At 40.9% G+C, this 19,147-nt stretch overlaps 3 protein-coding genes across 4 annotated transcripts; all 3 read right to left on the bottom strand.

Annotated features, from left to right (window-relative positions):
* Positions 1-35: 35 nt before the first annotated feature.
* Positions 36-3,646, bottom strand: trim35-12 (tripartite motif containing 35-12). Its single transcript, XM_041778054.1, has 6 exons — positions 3,116-3,646; positions 2,841-2,936; positions 1,016-1,246; positions 905-927; positions 700-818; positions 36-598 (listed from the first exon to the last, which is right to left on the bottom strand). The coding sequence occupies exons 1-6, from the start codon at positions 3,644-3,646 to the stop codon at positions 39-41; spliced, it is 1,560 nt and encodes a 519-aa protein (XP_041633988.1). The 3' UTR covers positions 36-38.
* Positions 3,647-5,738: 2,092 nt separating this feature from the next.
* On the bottom strand, positions 5,739-12,271 carry gipc1 (GIPC PDZ domain containing family, member 1). 2 transcript variants are annotated; one of them, XM_041778428.1, is made up of 7 exons: positions 12,026-12,271; positions 11,076-11,635; positions 10,787-10,972; positions 10,436-10,616; positions 8,034-8,146; positions 7,871-7,952; positions 5,739-7,328 (listed from the first exon to the last, which is right to left on the bottom strand). In XM_041778428.1, the coding sequence occupies exons 2-7, from the start codon at positions 11,373-11,375 to the stop codon at positions 7,177-7,179; spliced, it is 1,014 nt and encodes a 337-aa protein (XP_041634362.1). In that variant the 5' UTR covers positions 11,376-11,635; positions 12,026-12,271; the 3' UTR covers positions 5,739-7,176. The 2 variants fall into 2 exon arrangements, with proteins under 2 accessions (XP_041634362.1, XP_041634363.1); XM_041778429.1 differs by having other exon boundaries at positions 12,144-12,262.
* A 1,644-nt stretch (positions 12,272-13,915) lies between these two features.
* Positions 13,916-18,911, bottom strand: dnajb1a (DnaJ heat shock protein family (Hsp40) member B1a). Its single transcript, XM_041778386.1, has 3 exons — positions 18,327-18,911; positions 16,903-17,486; positions 13,916-16,802 (listed from the first exon to the last, which is right to left on the bottom strand). The coding sequence occupies exons 1-3, from the start codon at positions 18,535-18,537 to the stop codon at positions 16,572-16,574; spliced, it is 1,026 nt and encodes a 341-aa protein (XP_041634320.1). The 5' UTR covers positions 18,538-18,911; the 3' UTR covers positions 13,916-16,571.
* Between the last annotated feature and the right edge of the window lie 236 nt (positions 18,912-19,147).

Here is a 19,147-nt window from a genome sequence, read left to right on the forward strand (position 1 = left end):
TGAATTTTGCATTATGTCTTTTGTAAGGTGGGTTAAGATCACCATGTGGCGCTGTTCCACACCGCCACCTTGACTGTGCAGATCTTAAGAGGTTTGGGGTTATTCCCATTAATGTTGGCACCAGGGCAGAAGAAAGGGAACATCTTCTCAGTGAAGAAGTCATTGAAGGTGTAGATGGGTGTCATGCTGACAGGGTTGGAGAAAGTCACCTCTCCAGAGTCATAGTCCAGCTGCACCCTGACTCGGGTCAGCTCATCCGTCAGATGCAGAGTGGTGCTGGGCCTCGTCATGGCTGAGTATTCACCCTCATAGTGTGATATCATCCAAAAGCCACCCTCGGGACAGCCGGAGATGCGGCCTTTCCTGTCGATTGACTCCTTGACAACACCAAGCATCCAGTCTGCCTTGTCGCCCACCTCAACCTCCCAGGCGTGGCGTCCTGAAGTGAAGCCTTCTGAGCCCAGCACAAACACAAAGTGGCCAAAACGTTCAGGATTGTCTGGGAGCTTCTTCAGAGAGCCGCTGTTTGTCACGCTGGTAAGGTTTGTGGAGAGGGATAACCAGGAGTAGGCAGTGTTGGGGTCCAGGGTGATGGGTGCTGAAAGAGAGAAAAAATGCTTGTGATTTCTTGAAATTAAAGTGGCAAAGTTTTCTTCAAGAACAAAAATTTCCAGATAATTTTATAGACAAGTGACTTACTATAGTGAACAAGATCCACCATCTTCTCCCACACATGGTATTTAAGGGAGCTCACATGCTTTGCCACATCTATAAGAGCACCTGACACCTTTTCTGGATCTTTCTGCTGGATCTGGGCTCTGGGAAAAACAGACAAAAAAATCGAACACTACTTATCATCTGGTGAGCTATATCTAACATAAAGAGAAGATGTAAAAACTGTTACCTTTTCTTCGTGTTGGCATAATTCTGTAATTAAATAGACAATATTATGAATTGTTTGCATGACCAGGTGAATTCAGTGCATTGACAATATGCTGAATAATGCGTCTTTTACCTTAAGGAAGTGGCCATCACTAGAGGCAATCTCATTCTCTATGGCGATGATGGCATGAGAGAAGGTGAGGATACCGCTGGTGATGCTGTCTGACTTCCTTTTCACCAGGTCTTTCTTCTCTTCGTCTTCCTGTTGCAGCGCGATGAGTCGAGCCGCCTCCTCCTGCTGCAGAAACTCCCGCAGCTGCTCGAACTCCTCTTTGATCTGTTTTTCTGTGGCTTGTGTCTGATTCTGGCACACATGGAAATACAGTGAATGGACAGTTAGTGACTGAATCTGTGTCTGTTTCAGGTGGGATTGCTTACACGTGACCCAAACCAATGTGCTGTGAAGTGTTTCATGAGACTGTGGGAGTTGTGCAATAGATTTGATCTTTTTCACTTATTTAACATGTATTGACATCAGAACATGTGGAATAAAGTCATTTGAATTATATGTTGTTTGTGGTTGTCATTTGTTTTATGCTCCACTGTTTACATGTGAACTTTTTGGTTGTATTGAATGATATCGTTTTCTAATGTAAAGTTTTCTACTGTATCAAATAGTAAGGAAATGTATAAATTCATATCTTTTAATTTCTTATCATATGCTGTTGTTTTGTATTGCATCTGACAGTATCCTAATGTATCATAATATCTATTCATATATTTTTAAGTTCAAATATTAAGCAAAATACACATTTTCAGGCTTATCTAACAAAAATATGTGCCCCTGGCCTGTCCATGTGCGCTGAAACAAGCCGTTCTCAGAATTTCCTCTGATGATGTCATATGGGGAGTTAGCACCGCCCCCATGCTCAGTTGGCCCTCCCCACTTGGAAGAAAGTTCTGCCCTCCTCTCCTGATCCTTACATCCATTCCCTGAAAGGGGTGGAATCAGACAGCTCATTAAAGTGTAAGCAAACCCCCAGCTCAGAGCTAACTCCGCCTGCTTTAGACTTTTGAAAAAAGCACAAAAACGGGCCATTTGGTACAGAGAGGAGGGAGGAGAAAAGGACAGGGATTTCCAGATGAGGTGGGAGTGACAGTGCGGCACTGCTGCCTCAGAGCAGTCTTTTGAGGCGGAGGATTTTTCCCCTCCAGAGTGCCCTGCAGCACGCTGTAAAGGGGTGGTTGACCATGGTGGTCTTGAGCACTACCTGTTCGGGCCGTTGGCTCCAGCACCGGCATTCCTAAAGTTGGAGCCAAGGCAGTGCAGGTGCAGGAGAGGATGGGAGTGGTCTCTGAATGGTAAAGTTGGTTAGAGGTGGTAAAGTTCTACCTTTTATTTAAAGTTTGTGGGTTTCTACGTCACATAAGCCTAGAAACCAAAATGTCTGTTTGAACTAATTAAAAGCCATAAAATTCAGATTTTTATCAGTTTAGTGCAAATGTCAGAAATAGCACCAGCATTGATGTGTTTTATCATAGTTCAGTCCGATACTTTAAATGTCAAGTGTTCACTACCACTTTAACACTTAAAGCCACAGACACAGAAACAGCTTGTTCTGAGCAGGGCTGAAATAGAGGGCTGCAAAAATCCAATACTGGAGTTTATATTTCAGAAACAATCTTCACAGGCATGTTTTGGGGACCTGTAAGACCAGTATTAACTTATCTTAAAAGGTTAAAATATGTGACCTTTAATATCTTGTTAGATCTTATCCAGTGGTTTAATATCATATCACATTGAGGCCTTTGGATTTTCTTGGTGTCTCTTCTAACACTTTAGCTGACATGTTTACACACTAACAGTAGGATCAACTTCAGTCAGTCAGTCAGTCAGCAGTCAGTCAGAGGTCACGCTGGCCTTCTATTGTTTCATGGATCTCGGTGTTTGTTGATACCTTGATGTGCACAGTTGTGTCATCACACTCCTGCTTGGCTTCATAGAGGCAGCGCAGGTGTTTCTTCAGAGGGATCAGCTCCTTCTTCATCTCTGCCTGAAGGGTGGAGGTCAAATATGTTATGTCAAATTTTAGCATGGCTACTGAGAAGGATACTCAGACATAATTACTATTCTGAGTTTCACTATGGTACTGTGAAATTAAAAAAATGGATGACATTACCCTTTATTGCATCATTATGACTTCAAAAGATAAGTGGGTAAAAAGGACATCACCTTAAGGTCTTGAGCTCCCTCTTCTAAAGGACAAACTCGGTGTCCCTGGTGTTTTTTAGAGGTGTGACAAACACAGCAGAGAACTTCAAAGTCATCCAGACAGAAAAGCTTGATAACTTCCCCATGTGTGATGCACGTCTCCTCCATCATCTCTGGTTGTTCTCCACTCCCTGTCCCTCCTGCACCCATCCTGCGCTCCTGTTCTCTCAGGAAGGTGTCGGCCACGTTCTTCAGGGCCAGGCTGACTGTGGGCTCAGTCAGGGAGCACTTCCTCCTGCAGATGGGACACTCACGCCTGGCCTTCTTCTTGTTCCAGAACTGCTGCAGACAGTCTCGGCAGAAGCTGTGGCTGCACTTGAGCACCACAGGGTCCTTGAAAATCTCACAACAGACAGGACACGACAGCTCCTCTTCCAGCATGGAGCCGGAACGAGAGGAAACAGCCCGTGGTCGAAGGGCTGAAGCCACCTTGGGACTCTGGAAGAAGGAAAGTTTTCCGGGCTGAGAGGAAGCTCGTGGACGCAGCGCCATGGCAGGTTCCTGTTAGAAGGGGGATTCTGTTAAAGCTAGGATTGTTTGTTCCACTGTAAGGAAGACGGACTGTGGTCTCTGGCTACGCTGAGTCCACTGAGTAATCTAGGTGTATGAACAACCAGGGTTATAGATCAACAAGGACTCGAAGAACAGGTTTACTTCACTTCTTGTAAATAAAGGCCATGCCACCACCCCTCATCTGCCCCCACACCAGCAGACTCATGAGCCTGTTTTCCCTTTTCGTGGAAAGCAGATTGCTTTTGCAGGTCTGATTAAAAAAAAGGAGACAGCTTTACATTCAGTGTTAAACTTGGACAAATGGTCCCTGATTGAGACCTGGAGTTGACCCGGCTGAACTTCACCAGCAGGATCAAGTTCACTAAAGGTGATCTTGTTACATGAACCCTGCTGACACTCAAAGTGATTTCTACTTAAATGTCATTTATATTTCAGGAGGACGCAGGAGTGAGAACATTAACACCATAACATGTTGTGTGTGGTTTACTCTGCTATGGCAGAACCAGTATTATTAGTCAGACCTGAATTAAGATTTTGGTTGTGGACAAAAAAAACATTTAATGATTTCTTCCGGGTTTGGGGAAAATTTTCCATGGAATGCTCAAAAATATCTGCAAAATGCTGATACCAGCCTAAAATGTTAATCATCAGTATTACCAGGTATGAAAACTTTTGCCTAAGTTTTAGATCTGAAACACATTGACACTATCTGGACAAAAGTATTTGGCCGCCTGACCTTTACACTGACAAGGACTGTAATGACATTGTATTCAAATACATGCACTTTAATATGGTGGATATAACAGCCTTCACTCTTCCTGGAAGTCTTTCCCCAAGATTTTGGGAGTGTTTCTGTGGGAATCTGTGCCCATTCATCCTGTAGAGCATTTATAGGTCAAGTGCTGATGTTTGACGCAAAATCCTAGATCGCAATCTCTGTTCCACTTTATTGATTTATTGATTGTTGAGATCAGGGCTCTGTGTAGGCCAGTCAAGCTCTTCCACACTGAGCTCATCAAACCATGTCTTTATAGTCCTTGCTTTGTGCACAGAGGCACAGTCATGTTAGAACAGAAAAGGGCTTTCCTCAAATTGTTGCCACACAGTTGGAAACATAGCCTTGTCCAAAATGTCTTGGTATGTTGAAGCACGAAGATTGGCCTTCACTGGAGATAAAGGGCCTAGTCCAAACCCTGAAAAAAACAGCCCAATACCATTATCCCTCCTCCACTGAATTTCACTGTTGGATCAATGCAGTCAGGTAGGTAACATTCTCCTGGCATCTGCCAAACACACTTTACACCACTCCATATGACACTTGGCATTGGCCTCGGTTATGTGAGGCTTGAATGAAGCTGCTCAGCCATGCAAACCCGTTCCATGAAGCTCCCGCTGCAGTTTTTGTGCTTGTATTAATGCTTGTCGAAGTTTGGAACTCTTCAGATGTTTAATCAGCAACTTGCGCTTTAGCTGTTGTTGACCCCGCTCTGTGATTTAGCATGGTCTCCTGCTTCGTGGCTGTTGTTCTTAAACGCTTCCACTTTCCACAAATACCATTTAAAGCTGACTAAATTTCATGAACTGTCATATTGCAAAGGTGTCATCCTACCACAGCGCACTGCTTGAAGTGACTGAGCTCTTCAGAACCACACATTTTGCATCACAAATGTTTGCAAGTGGAGACTGCATGGCTAGGCTCTTGATTTTACACACCTGTGGTAATAGGTGTGATTGAAGCACCTGAATTCAATGTATAGCAGGTGTGACATAATACTTGTATGCATACAGCGTATTTAACAGTATCGATTTTGATACCAGCATGTCAGATATCAGCAAAAATCCACTATCCTGCACTCCTAGTTTTAATCAAACTCCTGAGTGTTATCTAAACTGCACAAGTGTAGGTGTTTGCAATTTTTTGTGATTGAAAATAAAAACACTGGCTTCTATTCTGCATTGAAACTTGTATCAAAAAGGTTTTGTTTTGTTTTGTTTTTTTTACTAGAATGGTATCAAAGTTTAAAATTCTGGTTTCTCCACAAACCCAGACCAAACAGAAGGAAAACTGCCATGTGGTTGTTATCGCATTATAATTGGACATTGATAACAGTGTAATACAAAGCCATCAGAATAATGTGTTCTCCTCAGTGTTACAGTGCTCTAGCATCAGTTTCATTACATAACTCATTGATATTCATCAGCTCTGAAGAATGAAACAAAACAACAAATAGCTTCATACAGATTACAGATGGAATTACTGAAAGGTTAACACCAAAAGGTTTTCTTAAGACACGTTTGTCTATATGGAGTAGTTGGTGCCTCTTCTTTCTCCTCTATGAACGACACACGTCACCTTTTGAAGTAGTTTGGTATCGCTCTGCTCCCACTGACGGTATCTTCAGCACCATTCACAAGAATGCAAACAAAAACTTTTAAAAATGCTTGAAATGAGAAGAAATGAAGGCATTTTTTTCTCTCCCTTTCTTTTTTTCACAAAACTGGTCCATCCCATGACTTTCTGTTCTTTAATACTGTCTTCTGTAATGCATGAAAACATCTGATCCACAAGCATCGTTTTAAAATAGACGTCACATCACTTTATATAAAAACACTAGCTATAAAAAAAATACCAGTAAGTCAAGACACTCCACAGACTTGGAGACCAATCCACTTCTCGTTCTCACACAATGACCTTCAATTTAAAAAAAAGTACATTAACACTGATTTCCTGAAAGTAAGACAGAAATGTGTTGCAGTTAACTTCATTACAGCATGGAGTGTGTTAACAGTGATCCAACGCCACTGATCTTTTAGTCAGCCAGCTACACTTTACGATGAGCCTTTTAGCAACTTCAGTTTCCTCTTTGACCAAATAAAAACATAAAACCAGCAGAGTTCATGAAGAAGATAAAGATATAACAGCACATGCTTGTAAAATTCACCAATAACAGTAACACTGAGTGGTTCAGGATGAAACCGTCATTCAGGGAGGCTCTGAAATAACCGTGTCGCTCACCAAGATAAAATACAGTGTAATCTCTGCTCAGTCCTGGCGTTGGTCTACGGCGCAGTGCAACACAGAGAAATGCTGAGGGATAACATCACATTTTCTTTTTGCTAAGTGTCAAAGATCTACTTTGTGTTAGCTGTAGTCTTTCATTTCTCCCGTGTTATAACTTGTGCTGTTCTTGTTCCACTGCCAGAAACTACAACAATGACATGCAGGGTCATGTAGGGAAATGCTCATCAGCGTGCTTGTAGTTTCTGGAAAAGCCGGAAGACAAATAAAAGCACTTGGGAAGTCATCACAGTTGCTCCTTCTCCCGTTCCCTGCCATCATCCTCTTTGTGTGGCACAGTCTCCCAACAGAGTGCACTCTAAATTAAAATAGTAGGGATATACACTGGAAAAAAAACAAACTCATGACGGTAGTGTTGTGTTTCCTAGTAGTGCTGAATGCTGTGGGTGTCACGCACACACAGGTTGGTCTACTCCGTTAGTGTTTGTGGTTAAACCCGCCCGACCTTAGCATCGCCGATGGCGCCCCAGACGTCGAAAACAAACTCGTCTGGGAAGGCGAAGTCTCCCAGAGTTTCATCTAGAGCCTCTGCAAACTCGTCAGGGTTCTTCTTGTCTTTTCCCAGCTCCACCATGGTCGCCGCTGTGGAGAGAGAGAGAGTTCGAAGGTTATAAAGTGAGCACAAGACAACATGGCTAGTGGTTTTATACATCGAGCATATCTTTTAATGTTAACATTTTTCCAAAACTTTCAGGGTGAACAGCATGTGTGAATACAAATGGAATTCTTTTTACTTTAAATTTATCACAAGTTTTTCTCCTACTAGGTCCATATTTAAGGTTAGATTGCAGCAGTGAATGTTCTGGAATATTCTGCCCAGTGGGCAGAGTATGGCATTTTACAGGATGTGACTGATGTACTTGTTATGAGTGAAGTGAAGCTCTTTTATCCCGTTCTCTTTACGGGTATATTCTTTATCACTCAGTCATGAATACCATTAGCATGTCCAGTCACAGGTGGTATTGATATAAAGGTAAAAACTGTCATCATAGTGTCTGCTGCCCTGCTTTGTCTGTTGTTAGATCATGTCCAGCCTTCTGAGACACCCAAACTTTCAGGAGTGCATGTGTAACAAGGTCAGTGACACAAACTCCTCCTGACACCTGTAGAGTCAACACACTTACCCAACTCACTGTCTCTGATGCCCATGTAGCTCTCCAGTAGATCATCCACCTTCTCTATGGCCTTTTCCTCAAATGCAGACGGCTGAAAGATTAAAAACTCAGTTATTTATGTTTTGTAATCAATACAAAGACTCATTATTAGTACTCTAAAAATCACACGCACCAGTTCCTCCACAGTGGCGGGTCCTTTAGAGCGTAACCGCAGAGTTCCTCTGCCGGTCCCCAGCTGAACCCCAGACGCTGATCTGGACCCTCCAGACCTCTGGCTTATCATATCTGCACAGAGATTATTACAGAGATTAGAAACAAATAACTTTGCAAGCAAATAAAAAAAATCAGACAAGTATTTTTTTCAGGCTAAAATGAACTTTTAAAGGGGTGGAGGGGCATTCTCCCCCAGGAGAAAAAAACATACATTTTAAAGTCAATACTGACAATCTAGTGCATTTTGAGAGCAAAATTAAGAGGCTAAATCCATGAATTTTTTTTCACTCTTTAAACAACGTTCAACTGGCCAAACCATTTCCTGATCTGACCTCCTGATAAAGACTTTCAATGACACCAATTTTTGTCCTACTTTTTTTTTCATGTCCACAATAACACATTGACTGTTTGACAACTTTAAATAAATTTTAAAAAGATGATAAATCTTAAATATTGGTCAGGATAATATCCACAAAAAAAATTGTGTGGCATGCCCTTTATTTAATTTGACATTTATTCCCTTATTTATGCTGGAATTGCTTTTCCATTAAACCATCTACTATTATCTACTGTATTCAATAATCTGTTTAAATAATGTGTGATTTAATTTCTGGGTTAAGACTTTCTACAAGGGTTAACACACTGTTTTCCTCTCTTTATTTCATGTAACTTTTTGATAAATAATATCATAGAAACTGAGATGTTTCCTGCAGCTGAAGAAATATGAAACATCTAACTAAAAACTATAATCAATGACCGTTTCATTCGGCTGTTGCTTCACAGTGTTTATTTGACCACCTCTCCCCTCTCTAACAGGTTTAAGGGAGTTTTGATCATGTTTTATATCTGTAAATTATCAATATTGATTATTTCTATTTCCTGCTGAGATATGTCTGGTTGACAATTTGCAATCACACGCTTACACGCTGAGGTTTTAGCATTTAAGAAAAGGATATCATAGAAATATTGTTTGAATACATGTAACACGCTACCAAGTCAGCGCGTGTGGCAGATAGAGACAGTGAAAGTGTGCATGTATCGGGTTTTCAGCATGTTTTCATACATTGATCCTAAAGCCTGAGGCTCTTCTAGCTTCTGGTCTTTAGCTCACTAACAAACAGCACAGCATTAATTGATGTAATACCGCCAATTGCAGTTAAAAATGACATCCACAGCACAATCCTTGTCTGAAAATAACAGTCTTCACGACGTCAGAGCTTCGACAGCCGGAGGCGGCACCAAATCTGCTGGAGGCGGCTGCCTTGTAATTTTATATGCAGGAAAACCCTACAGACTCATTCCTATGATTCTACAATGACCGTTTCATTTATTCACTGCAAAGGATATATTTCACATGGAATCCGGCCAATCCATCTGCTTTGCAAGATTAATCCTGTCACACTATTTAGTCAAAAATACCTCTCTGACCATCAGCTCAGAGTCAGCACAGACATTTTATGGAGCTCTAGTAATCCTTTCCACATTCTGAGGAGGAAACCGGCCCACAGGGTACATTAAATGTTTAACATGCTGCACAGTGCTTTATGTGTAACAAGGGCTTCAGCTTCATTAAAGCTCCTATAAAGAACCTTCGCTTAGAGTTGAATTGGTGATATGGACAAAACTCTCTGCTGATAGTGATTTCAGATGGAAAAATCTCCCTTATAAGTAGCATTATAAGATGGAAAATGTAAACAACAGCAGCTTCTGTAGAATGTGACTCACTTTGTCTTATGACTACCTAGCAGCAGTGGCTGCAAAGCATTAAAATTAACAATACGTCTAGTGGTTAGATCAGACTGTAGCCCTCCAAGTGAGCAACTCATATTCCAAATCCAGCCTGTGGCTCCCCTTCAGCATGTCATTCCAAACCTTTTCTCCTGATTTCCACTCTATCCATTGCCCTATCTGAATCTATTTATATAAAGGAAAAAAACCCAAAATAATTCTCACAAAGAATGACAGAACTAGTCTCCTCATCCACGGTCTTGGCTTTTATTGCTCATACGGACATATTAATAGTAATTTCCCTCCGTTTCCTAACCAGCTCTAAAACTCCTCACAGGAACTGTGTGTATATCAGGCTAGTCTGTATCTAATGCATGAAAAATAACAAAAATAAACTTCAATATCTCCAAAATGACCTAAAGTTATTGTATTGTATTGTATTGAATTGTATTGACTTATCACAGCAGTCTAAACAATGCAAATCCACATCTAGGGGTCTGTTTTTTTTGTTTTTTTTTCCAAGGGGTGCTTACAATCATCTGATAGACATATCAATATAAAGCTCCTCTAGCACATCTCACAAGTGAGCCCAACTTTACAATAACTCCTGCTTTCTTTTGCACCCACACCTACCAAAGGCCTTGAGAGGCTCAGTTAGCTTGATGGTGAACATCTTCCCTTTGGGCAGCTCCTTCAGCATCTTTGCCACCTCGTAGTGTCGACATCCAATCAGACGATGGCCGTTGATCGACTCGATCATATCGCCCACGTTGATGACCTGGATCTGGTGGATGATGCTGCCCTCTCGGATTCTCTGAAGGTAAAAAATAACCAAAATAATTAACCCAGCACACTTTATTTATTCTTGTCTTCTTATCGTTAAGGTTATTATTATCCCACGCAGCAGTTATCCCCCATGGTCAGACATTTCCTGGAACCTTGATTATGGACGTCAATTCTGTCAGCTATTTTAAGACTCCTCACCTTGATGAAAGCATAGCCAGCTCCATTATCGGTGATCGTCAGCCCTAATGCATCCTCTCCTTTGTACACCTCGATTTCCTTTCGCTGTCCTTTAATGTGGGCAAAAATAAAGTCCTCTAGCCCAATCTGACCTCCCAAGAGTTTATCCATGTCCACCTTGTGAGTGTTCAAAGTGCAAAACATGACCTGTGAGAGGCACAAACGAAAATAAGTTTTATCACAATGTTTTACCCCTCTGTGCAGTCCTGCATCTCTGCTCACTCTCATCACATTTAGCACAATGACTCACCTCAGATGGTGGTATCCCAAAGGCCTCTCCAATCTTGGCATAGAGCTCCCGAACATTACTGAAGCCCTCGATACGGCCTGTTGGGCTGCCGTGAGCAAGCTGAGTGTGGAAGATGAGACGAGGTCGCATGCTGCTGGGTGGAGGGGGCAGACCTTCAGAGGTGGCACCTTCACCCAACCCAACGACACCTCCATCTAGACCATCCATACCCGACACATTGAGACCAGCACGGATCGGCTCTGCTTCTTCGTTCTCCACCAACGGAGAGGCCTTCTTCCTTCTTCCTAAACCCAGAGGCATAGTAATGCTTTATGGTGAACAGAGGGAGGGAAGGAGAGGAGAGGAGGCTTCTCTGAGGATTTATGCTGCACTCCAGGCCAGCATGCACCTGATCAGCTGCAGGTCTGTCTGATGTTAACTCCAATGCAGTGGTTCTGTCCTCCAGACCAGCTTGAAAGCTGTCTCAACCAGAGGCTGCAACAATGTCCAAGTCCATACATCAGAGCAGCTCACATTGCTGGAACTGTCGAGTCCAGCAGCCTTCAGTGGTCTCTTTTCACCTGGAGGACAGAGACAAACCAAGCAGGAACATTTCTGTTTTAACACCACCTTAGATACACTTTTCATCGGCAGTGGCAAAAATACAGATATTATCAAAGAAATGTAGCCCTTCACTTATTCCTTTGCTTGGACAGTAATTTCAGCAGACAGAGCTAATATCAGCTGCTAGCTACGAGGCAGAATTTCACACATTTATCAAATGTCGCAGCACTTTAACACTGACAAATCTCAGGTTGCTACTCTATTAGCATGTAGCCACCAAACCTTTCAGCGCATGACAGTGCGACCATTTTTAAGTGGCTTGGGCAGCTGATTTTAGTTAGCTAGCTTAAACAGGGTCGCTAAACGTGAACAGAAAGGAGTAAACATGGCAGGCCAGTCATTCTTACCGGAGCAGGAGTTTTTAGCCAACTGTCGTTAGCTCTTCCTGCTAGCTTAGCCGACAAGCGATGCCTCAGAGAGTTGTCAGAAAAATTACTTCACACTTCAAGGGAAAGTCCAATATACCTTCACTTCAAGTCCTCACAGAGTTACTTGGACTGGTCAGGTTGTGTGGTTTGGTCTGAATCTGGGTGTCGGTATGCGGCTGTAGATTTAGCTTTCTGCGAGCCCAGTAGGGGAGTAACAATGACACATTCAGGTACCGTCGTACACCATCATTTTGTACTGGAGCATTGTCTGTACGGTCTGATATAGTGCTTCAGTTAGAGAATAATGAGGGAAATAGTGTGTTTATTTAGTCTGTAGTTTTAATTTAATGTTATTAAAGTAACTTTAAATTACCATAGATGTTCTTTGCCAAAAAAACGTATTGTATTAAAGACAATATAACGATAAAAACGTGTCCACTGGGGGACAAAAAGCTCAGGAATCAAGAATAGGACATGTCCTGACAATTTACTTCAAGGTAGGTTCATTAATTGATTAAATGCAGGGTACCATTAATGTTTATCCTGAATAGGTGGGTACACCACTAGCCATATTACGACTGGAGTTGTTTTACTTTGAAGGTACTTACCGGAAGTACTTCTATAATAGCTTATCTAACTTGATGGCAGACGCTTTTACTCACGTTGGCCACAAGGGGGCAGTCAAACTGTGGATGTCCATATAAAATGACAGGCAGACTGAAAACCAAACGGCTGTTAGAACAGGACGGAAGATGAATAACCGTCGTTTACGTTGCTTCCACGCAAATTTTCATACTGTAAACTATGTGGTTGTTCTTATTCCTTTTATCAAATCTTATTCTTTAAGTTTCTTCCAATAAGTTAAACATGCGCAACTGTATTACTGGGATTAATACAAAGTACCGCTCAGAACAGCAGTCTGTAATTTTTATCATCCCAATAATGTCTTCCAGCGCTAAAGAAACTGCGTAAAAAAATCTACACGTTTCAAATTCGTAGAAATATTGTATCCGAGAAGAGAAAAACTGTTTTAGGCTCTACTCATTTATTTTTTTAAATTTGGTTATTCTTGTTTCTTAAACGGTAGATCAACCATTCTGGTTACAATCAGGAGTGGCGTGCCATCTAGCGGCCACACTGAGTAATTGCAGCAACAAAAAGTCAAGCTAGATACGGTAAGATTGAGTGCTTCCGGTCTACAAAATAAAACTCGAGCATTTGCTGCTGCGCTGTGGAGCGTTAATTTAACGCGTATTCACAACATTTAATTTCATCTCGATCGATTTTCTTTGTGAAGATAGACTTTGTATGAAATAAAATAAAAACATATACTTTTATTTGTCATGTTTTGTTTCATTACCGGGGAATTTCACTGCGAATGCTTTGTTTTCAGATATATTAACTTTACTGGTAAAGTGTTTTATGGGTCACAAAGTATGACCCACAGCCATTTATTTTGTTTTTATCAGGCATTTGCGAAGTCACTAACTTTCTTTTCCAATATTTATCTCTGTAAATGTAGTTTGTGGCAAAGCAAACTGTTTCCTATTAGCACTAATGTCTTTGAAAACACTACAAAAATTGAACTCAAGAAGTGATTGGCACAGTAGTGCTGTTAGTGTCAGCAGTTACTCTAGCACCAGTTAAACCATGACACTGGGGTAAATAGACAAAATAAATCATTAAAAAGGTAACATGAGTTTAAACTTCATGCTGTATTTTGCATCATTTTATGATAATTTAACATGTAAAATATTTATTTTTATGTTTTTGAATTATTGTAAAACCTCTCACAGCCCATCTACAGTACCTAACTTTTGGGAAGAACTGTCAATAACTGACATTTACACATTGATTGAGATAGCCAGTCTTTTTAATGTTGAAATGCAAATCAACACAGCATAGGAAAAGATCCATTATAAAACTTCCTCACATGATCATTTCATAAAAGATTTGTTGTTAAAAATCATAAATTCTTTTAACCCCACTTGAAGAATTTCCACACAAATTCATGATAACGCCTCTTTCCCCTATGAGGAAAAACAGTTGGCAAGAAAAAACAGAGCAAACATCCTTTTTGAAACAAAAAAGTTGCACGTAAGAGATTACACATCTCTACATTCATGTAAATCACATGTTTTTGTGTAAAGTTTAACTCAAAACTCCAGCAGGAGCAGGATGAATGTTACACTGCCATGTAGATGACAGTGACTTTAATGCACACACACACAAAAAAAAAAAAAAATCAAGTGGGAAAATTAACCAGCTACTTCACAAACTTCAATCATGACTTCAGTCAAAGATGCACAGTGCTAAGAATGACTTCATTTCAGTCGTAATAGTTGAAAATCTTACTGAACTATGAAAGTACATATTTACAGGTACTGTACATCTTGGACCAAAAGCTGCGAGGTATAAGATATGAAATATTGAACTTAAAAAAAAATTTACACTGGGGCCTAAAACTTCTGTTAACATCACAGCCAGACTGATTCTCTAGGTTGAAATCATGTCAGTTAAAAGAGAATGAACTCACTGGCTGTAGATAAATAAGAAGACAGACAGGAACACAAAAATTACACTATGCTTATCCTACAAGAGCACATTTCTGTTTAGTTTTTCAGTCACACATGACAAAAAAACAACAAAAATACATGCTTTTGACATACTTGTGGACACACGCACACATATAATAAATGACAACCATTTGGCACAATTCTTGAAGACATTTCTCACAAGTGTTAGGCTCTATAATCCCAGTTCAAGAAGACAAAGTAGACGTAAACATTTTAGACGTGCCATCTTATACACAATTATTCTCCATCCTCAAACAATTCTCATCCCTAAACTCACATTAACAGAGCTGAGCTAGTTCCTACATTTACAATGTTTATAATCCTTCTTGCAGCATGCACATTTGTAATATTTCAGTGAAAACTTGAGGCATTGTTTTTAGTCTTGTGCATATTTACTTTACTGTTTCAGAGGTTGGTGGGCTCTTTTAACGGGCAGCCAGTGGTGACTGAGTGGATAAAGTTTTGATCGCTGGAGTGAGTGAGACAAATAAAATGCATTAATATCGATAAGTGTAGCCAGATCTTTAGAGCCAGCAGCTTCAGTTTGATGGATCCACACAGCTTCTTTTATGGTGCTTGTTCCTGTTAAATATCAGACCGGCAGCTTCAAGGAAACGACATTAGTCAAAGTCCTAAGAGTGGACTTTCTTAACAAGACTATCATCAGCATTCATGGAGAGATTGGGTCAATGACTGGATGAAAGAATTATCAATCGGACAAATTTTTTTTCAGTAAGAAAAAGAAAAGAGGTTAAAACATAAAAACATTCAGTATGCTTTGGTACCTCTCTTATATACGGACTCACTTTAACTTTGTAAAAGCAGTTATCGGCCATTTTTCTAACCTAAAAAACGACAATGGGAAATTAGCTAGATCTCCTTAGTTATCCAATTCTGTGCCTGTACATTTTGACTAAACTTCAATTATCAAGTCGTGTAACTACTGCAATGTTAGATATATATAAAAGAATAGATATATAATGTTGATCCTAGGGGTGCAAACACCAGTGGTGTCCTGTTTCAGCTGCATCCTGGCACTCTGCTTAATATGTGAACAAGATGTTATTTTGTGATTTTAAAACTGACCAGTTGAAAATCCTTACACCTCATTGACTCAAATAAGTGTTTATAGACAGAAAAAGGGAATCTTATTCTGATTTCATTTTTGCCGGTGTTTTCATCTCTGAGGACCTTTGATTACTTCTTTCCTACCTGCAAACCAAGCCAGCTCTGATATGATTGGTCAGTACTACTTCAAACTGATTAAACACAGAAAAATACAGGAATGATTCCAATACAAAATCTTCTCCCTTGCTTTCAGGTTGTGCATCTTTTGAAGATATGTGATTTTAGAGGCTAAATCACAGTGACCTACATCAGTCAACATCATAAACCTGAAAGCATGGATCAGACCAAATTCAACTCCCCAGTATAGTTAACTCCAATGTTAAACAACAAACATCATGTCCTTTTGTGTAGCCTAGTTAAAGCTACATCAAAGTCTGCACCACTGCACCTGAGGTATTGATAATAAGATGTCTGCATCCTACCTTAAAGCACTCACTAAACTCGGTTGCTAGATTGAGTTTTGCTATTTGAGAAACTTAAAAAACACTGCTGTCTAAGAATTAGCTCCTGCTTGGTGCCAAACCTATCACTTGTTGTCTTGTATGATTATCTATATACATCCAATATAATTGCTATGTACTTTTCCTGAATCAGTCTGCTATTGTGTTACTGTTACTCAACTGAAACCACACACCAACATAATGTCAGCTCTTCTGTAAAACAGTTATTAAACTGACGAGATACTGGAAAGTAAAACAGATTTGGTGTTCAGGCAGCTGGAACCAAATCCCTCCTGAGCCTGAACTGCACAGGCTTGAATGCACAGGATAGCATGACTGAAGATGTTATATTTCTTCAGAGCAAGCTTTCAGAACTTCAAGTCAGGGTGGAAGGATCTGCTTGAGTGCTTCTCGTGTGTTTTGGCCCAGTTTGTCGGGAAATTTTACTGTGAAGTCCAAAATCATGTCTCCTCTCCGCTCAGGGCACTTGGACAGAGGGAGCCCTTCTCCAGCGATACGCTTTTTGGTTCCAGGTTTAACAACGTCTCTGGAGGTCACAGTGATGGTCCGGCCATCCAGTGTCGGGGCGTTGACTGTGCAGCCACACAATGCCTGCGTGCAAAGAGAGGATAGGAAACAAGTTAATCAGATACCACTACTGCTCAGTGAAGTTGAGACAGTGAGTTGTATTTTCTTTTCTGTATTTACTTACATCTCTGAGTGAAATTTTTGCCGGGTAAATAATATCTGAGCCCTCTCTTCTGAACACTGGGTGGGGTTTATCCTTTACGACAAATACCACATCTGCAGGAATGTTGGTTGGAGTTTCATCACCCTCCTTGGGAAAAGTGATTTTCGTTCCCTCCTTCCAGCCACGCTTGATGTCAACCGTTAAAATCTTGTCTTCGTTACGCATGGTGCAGCCGTCCGGGTTTAGTCTCTTGCGGGAAATCTTCATCTTTTTCGTGCAACCTGAGAAGACCTCCTCGAGGCTCACCTTGAGCTCATGCACTACAGGCGGGTCCTTCTTTCTCTCACGTGCTCCGTGAGGGCCTCCTGGGTGGGATTTAAAGGACCTGTGGAAGCCACCCATGCCGCCCATTCTTCCCATGCCAAATGGTGCAAATGGGTCGTTAATGTCCATGTCATCGTCTCCGTTTTGTGAGAAGAAATGATCGAAAGGGCTGCGGCCACCAAAGAACTCGGCAAACATTGCATGAGGGTCGCCATGGAAGGTGTAGTTGTAGCTTGGACCACTTGGTCCTCCGCCTCCACCACCAGGAGAACCCTTCAAACCTAAAAAAGACACAGAAGAGGGAAAGAAATAGAGCTTTAAATATATTTGACCATTATTGCCCAGTTTGGGATCATAAAGTATAGCAGGAAAAAATATATCTGCAGATAGGAAACAGGAAAAGGCTCATTTGAATTCTCTATACAATAAAGATATGAGCCCTCTACATAATTCGAGCTTCAAGTGGGCTCTGACAGGTAAATAACAGAATGACAGACGCTTTCATTGAACCAAAATACATCATACTCTTCAGCAAAGTTTTCAAATAATCATTATTAATTCAACAAGGCATAAAATGATTGAATTGTTTATTTTGGTTTCATCGAAGAGTGTCTTTTAATTTTTTCAAGAAATTATGTATTCCTGTTAAAATTCAATGGGCTCTTTAGTGTGAATATAAACGTCTAGGGAAAATTAGACATTTCTGCCACACCTACTACCATGCTGCAAGTGAATTTCACGCACAGATCTGATCAGAATGACAGATCTCTCATCTCTGCCCATGCATCATATTTATGCACATTTCAACATTTCAAACCAATGCATAAATCTGTGCATTTTTGAACAGATCAAGGCAGAAATTTTACATTTCAGCGACGGCCTGACAGGACAGGCAAGAACTCGCCGTTTCCAGCAAGTTCTCCACCCATTGTGCACACACCCCTTATTGTCCTACTAATGAAAGATACCACAAGCAGCAATTTGGGGCTGCATCAATGCATCAAACAACTGAGTGCATAAGCATGCTTGCAGAAGATTTCAGAAAAGTCTTCAGTCGTACAAGAACTGGCTGCACATATTAGACTACAAACAAAGCAAGATTTAGTTTAGAGTTCAGTTACCTTCTTCTCCAAAACGATCATAAATGTCCCTCTTCTTGGTATCACTCAGGACATCATAGGCTTCAGCAATCTCCTTGAATTTATCCTCTGCTCCAGGAGACTTGTTTTTGTCAGGATGATAACGCAGGGCCTGTTTTCGGTACGCCTTCTTTATCTCTTCTTCGGTGGCTCCTTTGGCTATTCCGAGCACTTTATAGTAATCTTTACCCATTACAACGACCGGTCAGTCCCTCTCCAACTTCATAAAAACATTTTAAATGCAGACGCTTCAAAATTTTTCAGTGCCAGTCAGGTTAAGCACACATCCAGCTTACCCACTATGTGGACCAGGTTCCCGGGTTCCTCTACCGCAGCAGCAGCTGCTGTCACCGCTGCGGAATAAAGCTAGCTTGCTAACTGTCAAAGATAAGCTTCAGTCACTTGTCACCGACGGTTGATGACCTTTTAATTTTTAGCAGACGTTGGAAAATAATATAACTTGACTCAAATCACGCAAAATCAAACACCACGTTCACACGCGGGCTGCCGTCGAGCTGAAAACCCTGTAAGGAAACTTCTGGAAGAGGCTGAGGCTGCTGATGTGGGTCGTCGTCATCATTATCTTGCCAAGAGAGTTCACTCCCAACAACTTCCGGGTTTGCTTGAAGCGAAGTAGACATAAAGACGAAACAAATACAAGAAAAAGATTACTAAAAAATCCGTTTTAAAAATTCATTTATGGTCTAATGTTGCGCCATATCATTATGATCGTTTGTCATTTAAAAAAGTATTATTCATCTCAAGGGAATCGGCCTTTCCGATAGATTTACTTGATACGCATG

The sequence above is a fragment of the Cheilinus undulatus genome, linkage group 21 (genome assembly GCF_018320785.1).
Source record: "Cheilinus undulatus linkage group 21, ASM1832078v1, whole genome shotgun sequence".
Lineage (NCBI taxonomy): Eukaryota > Metazoa > Chordata > Actinopteri > Labriformes > Labridae > Cheilinus > Cheilinus undulatus.

What these genes read in the sequence shown, in the direction of transcription:
- trim35-12 (XM_041778054.1), bottom strand. Translation starts at nt 3,646, where the DNA reads ATGGCGCTGCGTCCACGAGCTTCCTCTCAGCCCGGAAAACTTTCCTTC. An exon ending in ACACAACTGTGCACATCAAG is followed by an intron (nt 1,247 to 2,840) that starts GTATCAACAAAC and finishes CATGTGTGCCAG; the next exon opens with AATCAGACACAAGCCACAGA. An exon ending in TATGCCAACACGAAGAAAAG is followed by an intron (nt 819 to 904) that starts GTAACAGTTTTT and finishes TGTTTTTCCCAG; the next exon opens with AGCCCAGATCCAGCAGAAAG.
- gipc1 (XM_041778428.1), bottom strand. Translation starts at nt 11,375, where the DNA reads ATGCCTCTGGGTTTAGGAAGAAGGAAGAAGGCCTCTCCGTTGGTGGAG. An exon ending in TGAGCCTCTCAAGGCCTTTG is followed by an intron (nt 8,147 to 10,435) that starts GTAGGTGTGGGT and finishes ATCTCTGTGCAG; the next exon opens with ATATGATAAGCCAGAGGTCT. An exon ending in CATCAGAGACAGTGAGTTGG is followed by an intron (nt 7,329 to 7,870) that starts GTAAGTGTGTTG and finishes CTCTCTCCACAG; the next exon opens with CGGCGACCATGGTGGAGCTG.
- dnajb1a (XM_041778386.1), bottom strand. Translation starts at nt 18,537, where the DNA reads ATGGGTAAAGATTACTATAAAGTGCTCGGAATAGCCAAAGGAGCCACC. An exon ending in TGATCGTTTTGGAGAAGAAG is followed by an intron (nt 17,487 to 18,326) that starts GTAACTGAACTC and finishes TGTCTTTTTTAG; the next exon opens with GTTTGAAGGGTTCTCCTGGT. An exon ending in CAAAAATTTCACTCAGAGAT is followed by an intron (nt 16,803 to 16,902) that starts GTAAGTAAATAC and finishes CTTTGCACGCAG; the next exon opens with GCATTGTGTGGCTGCACAGT.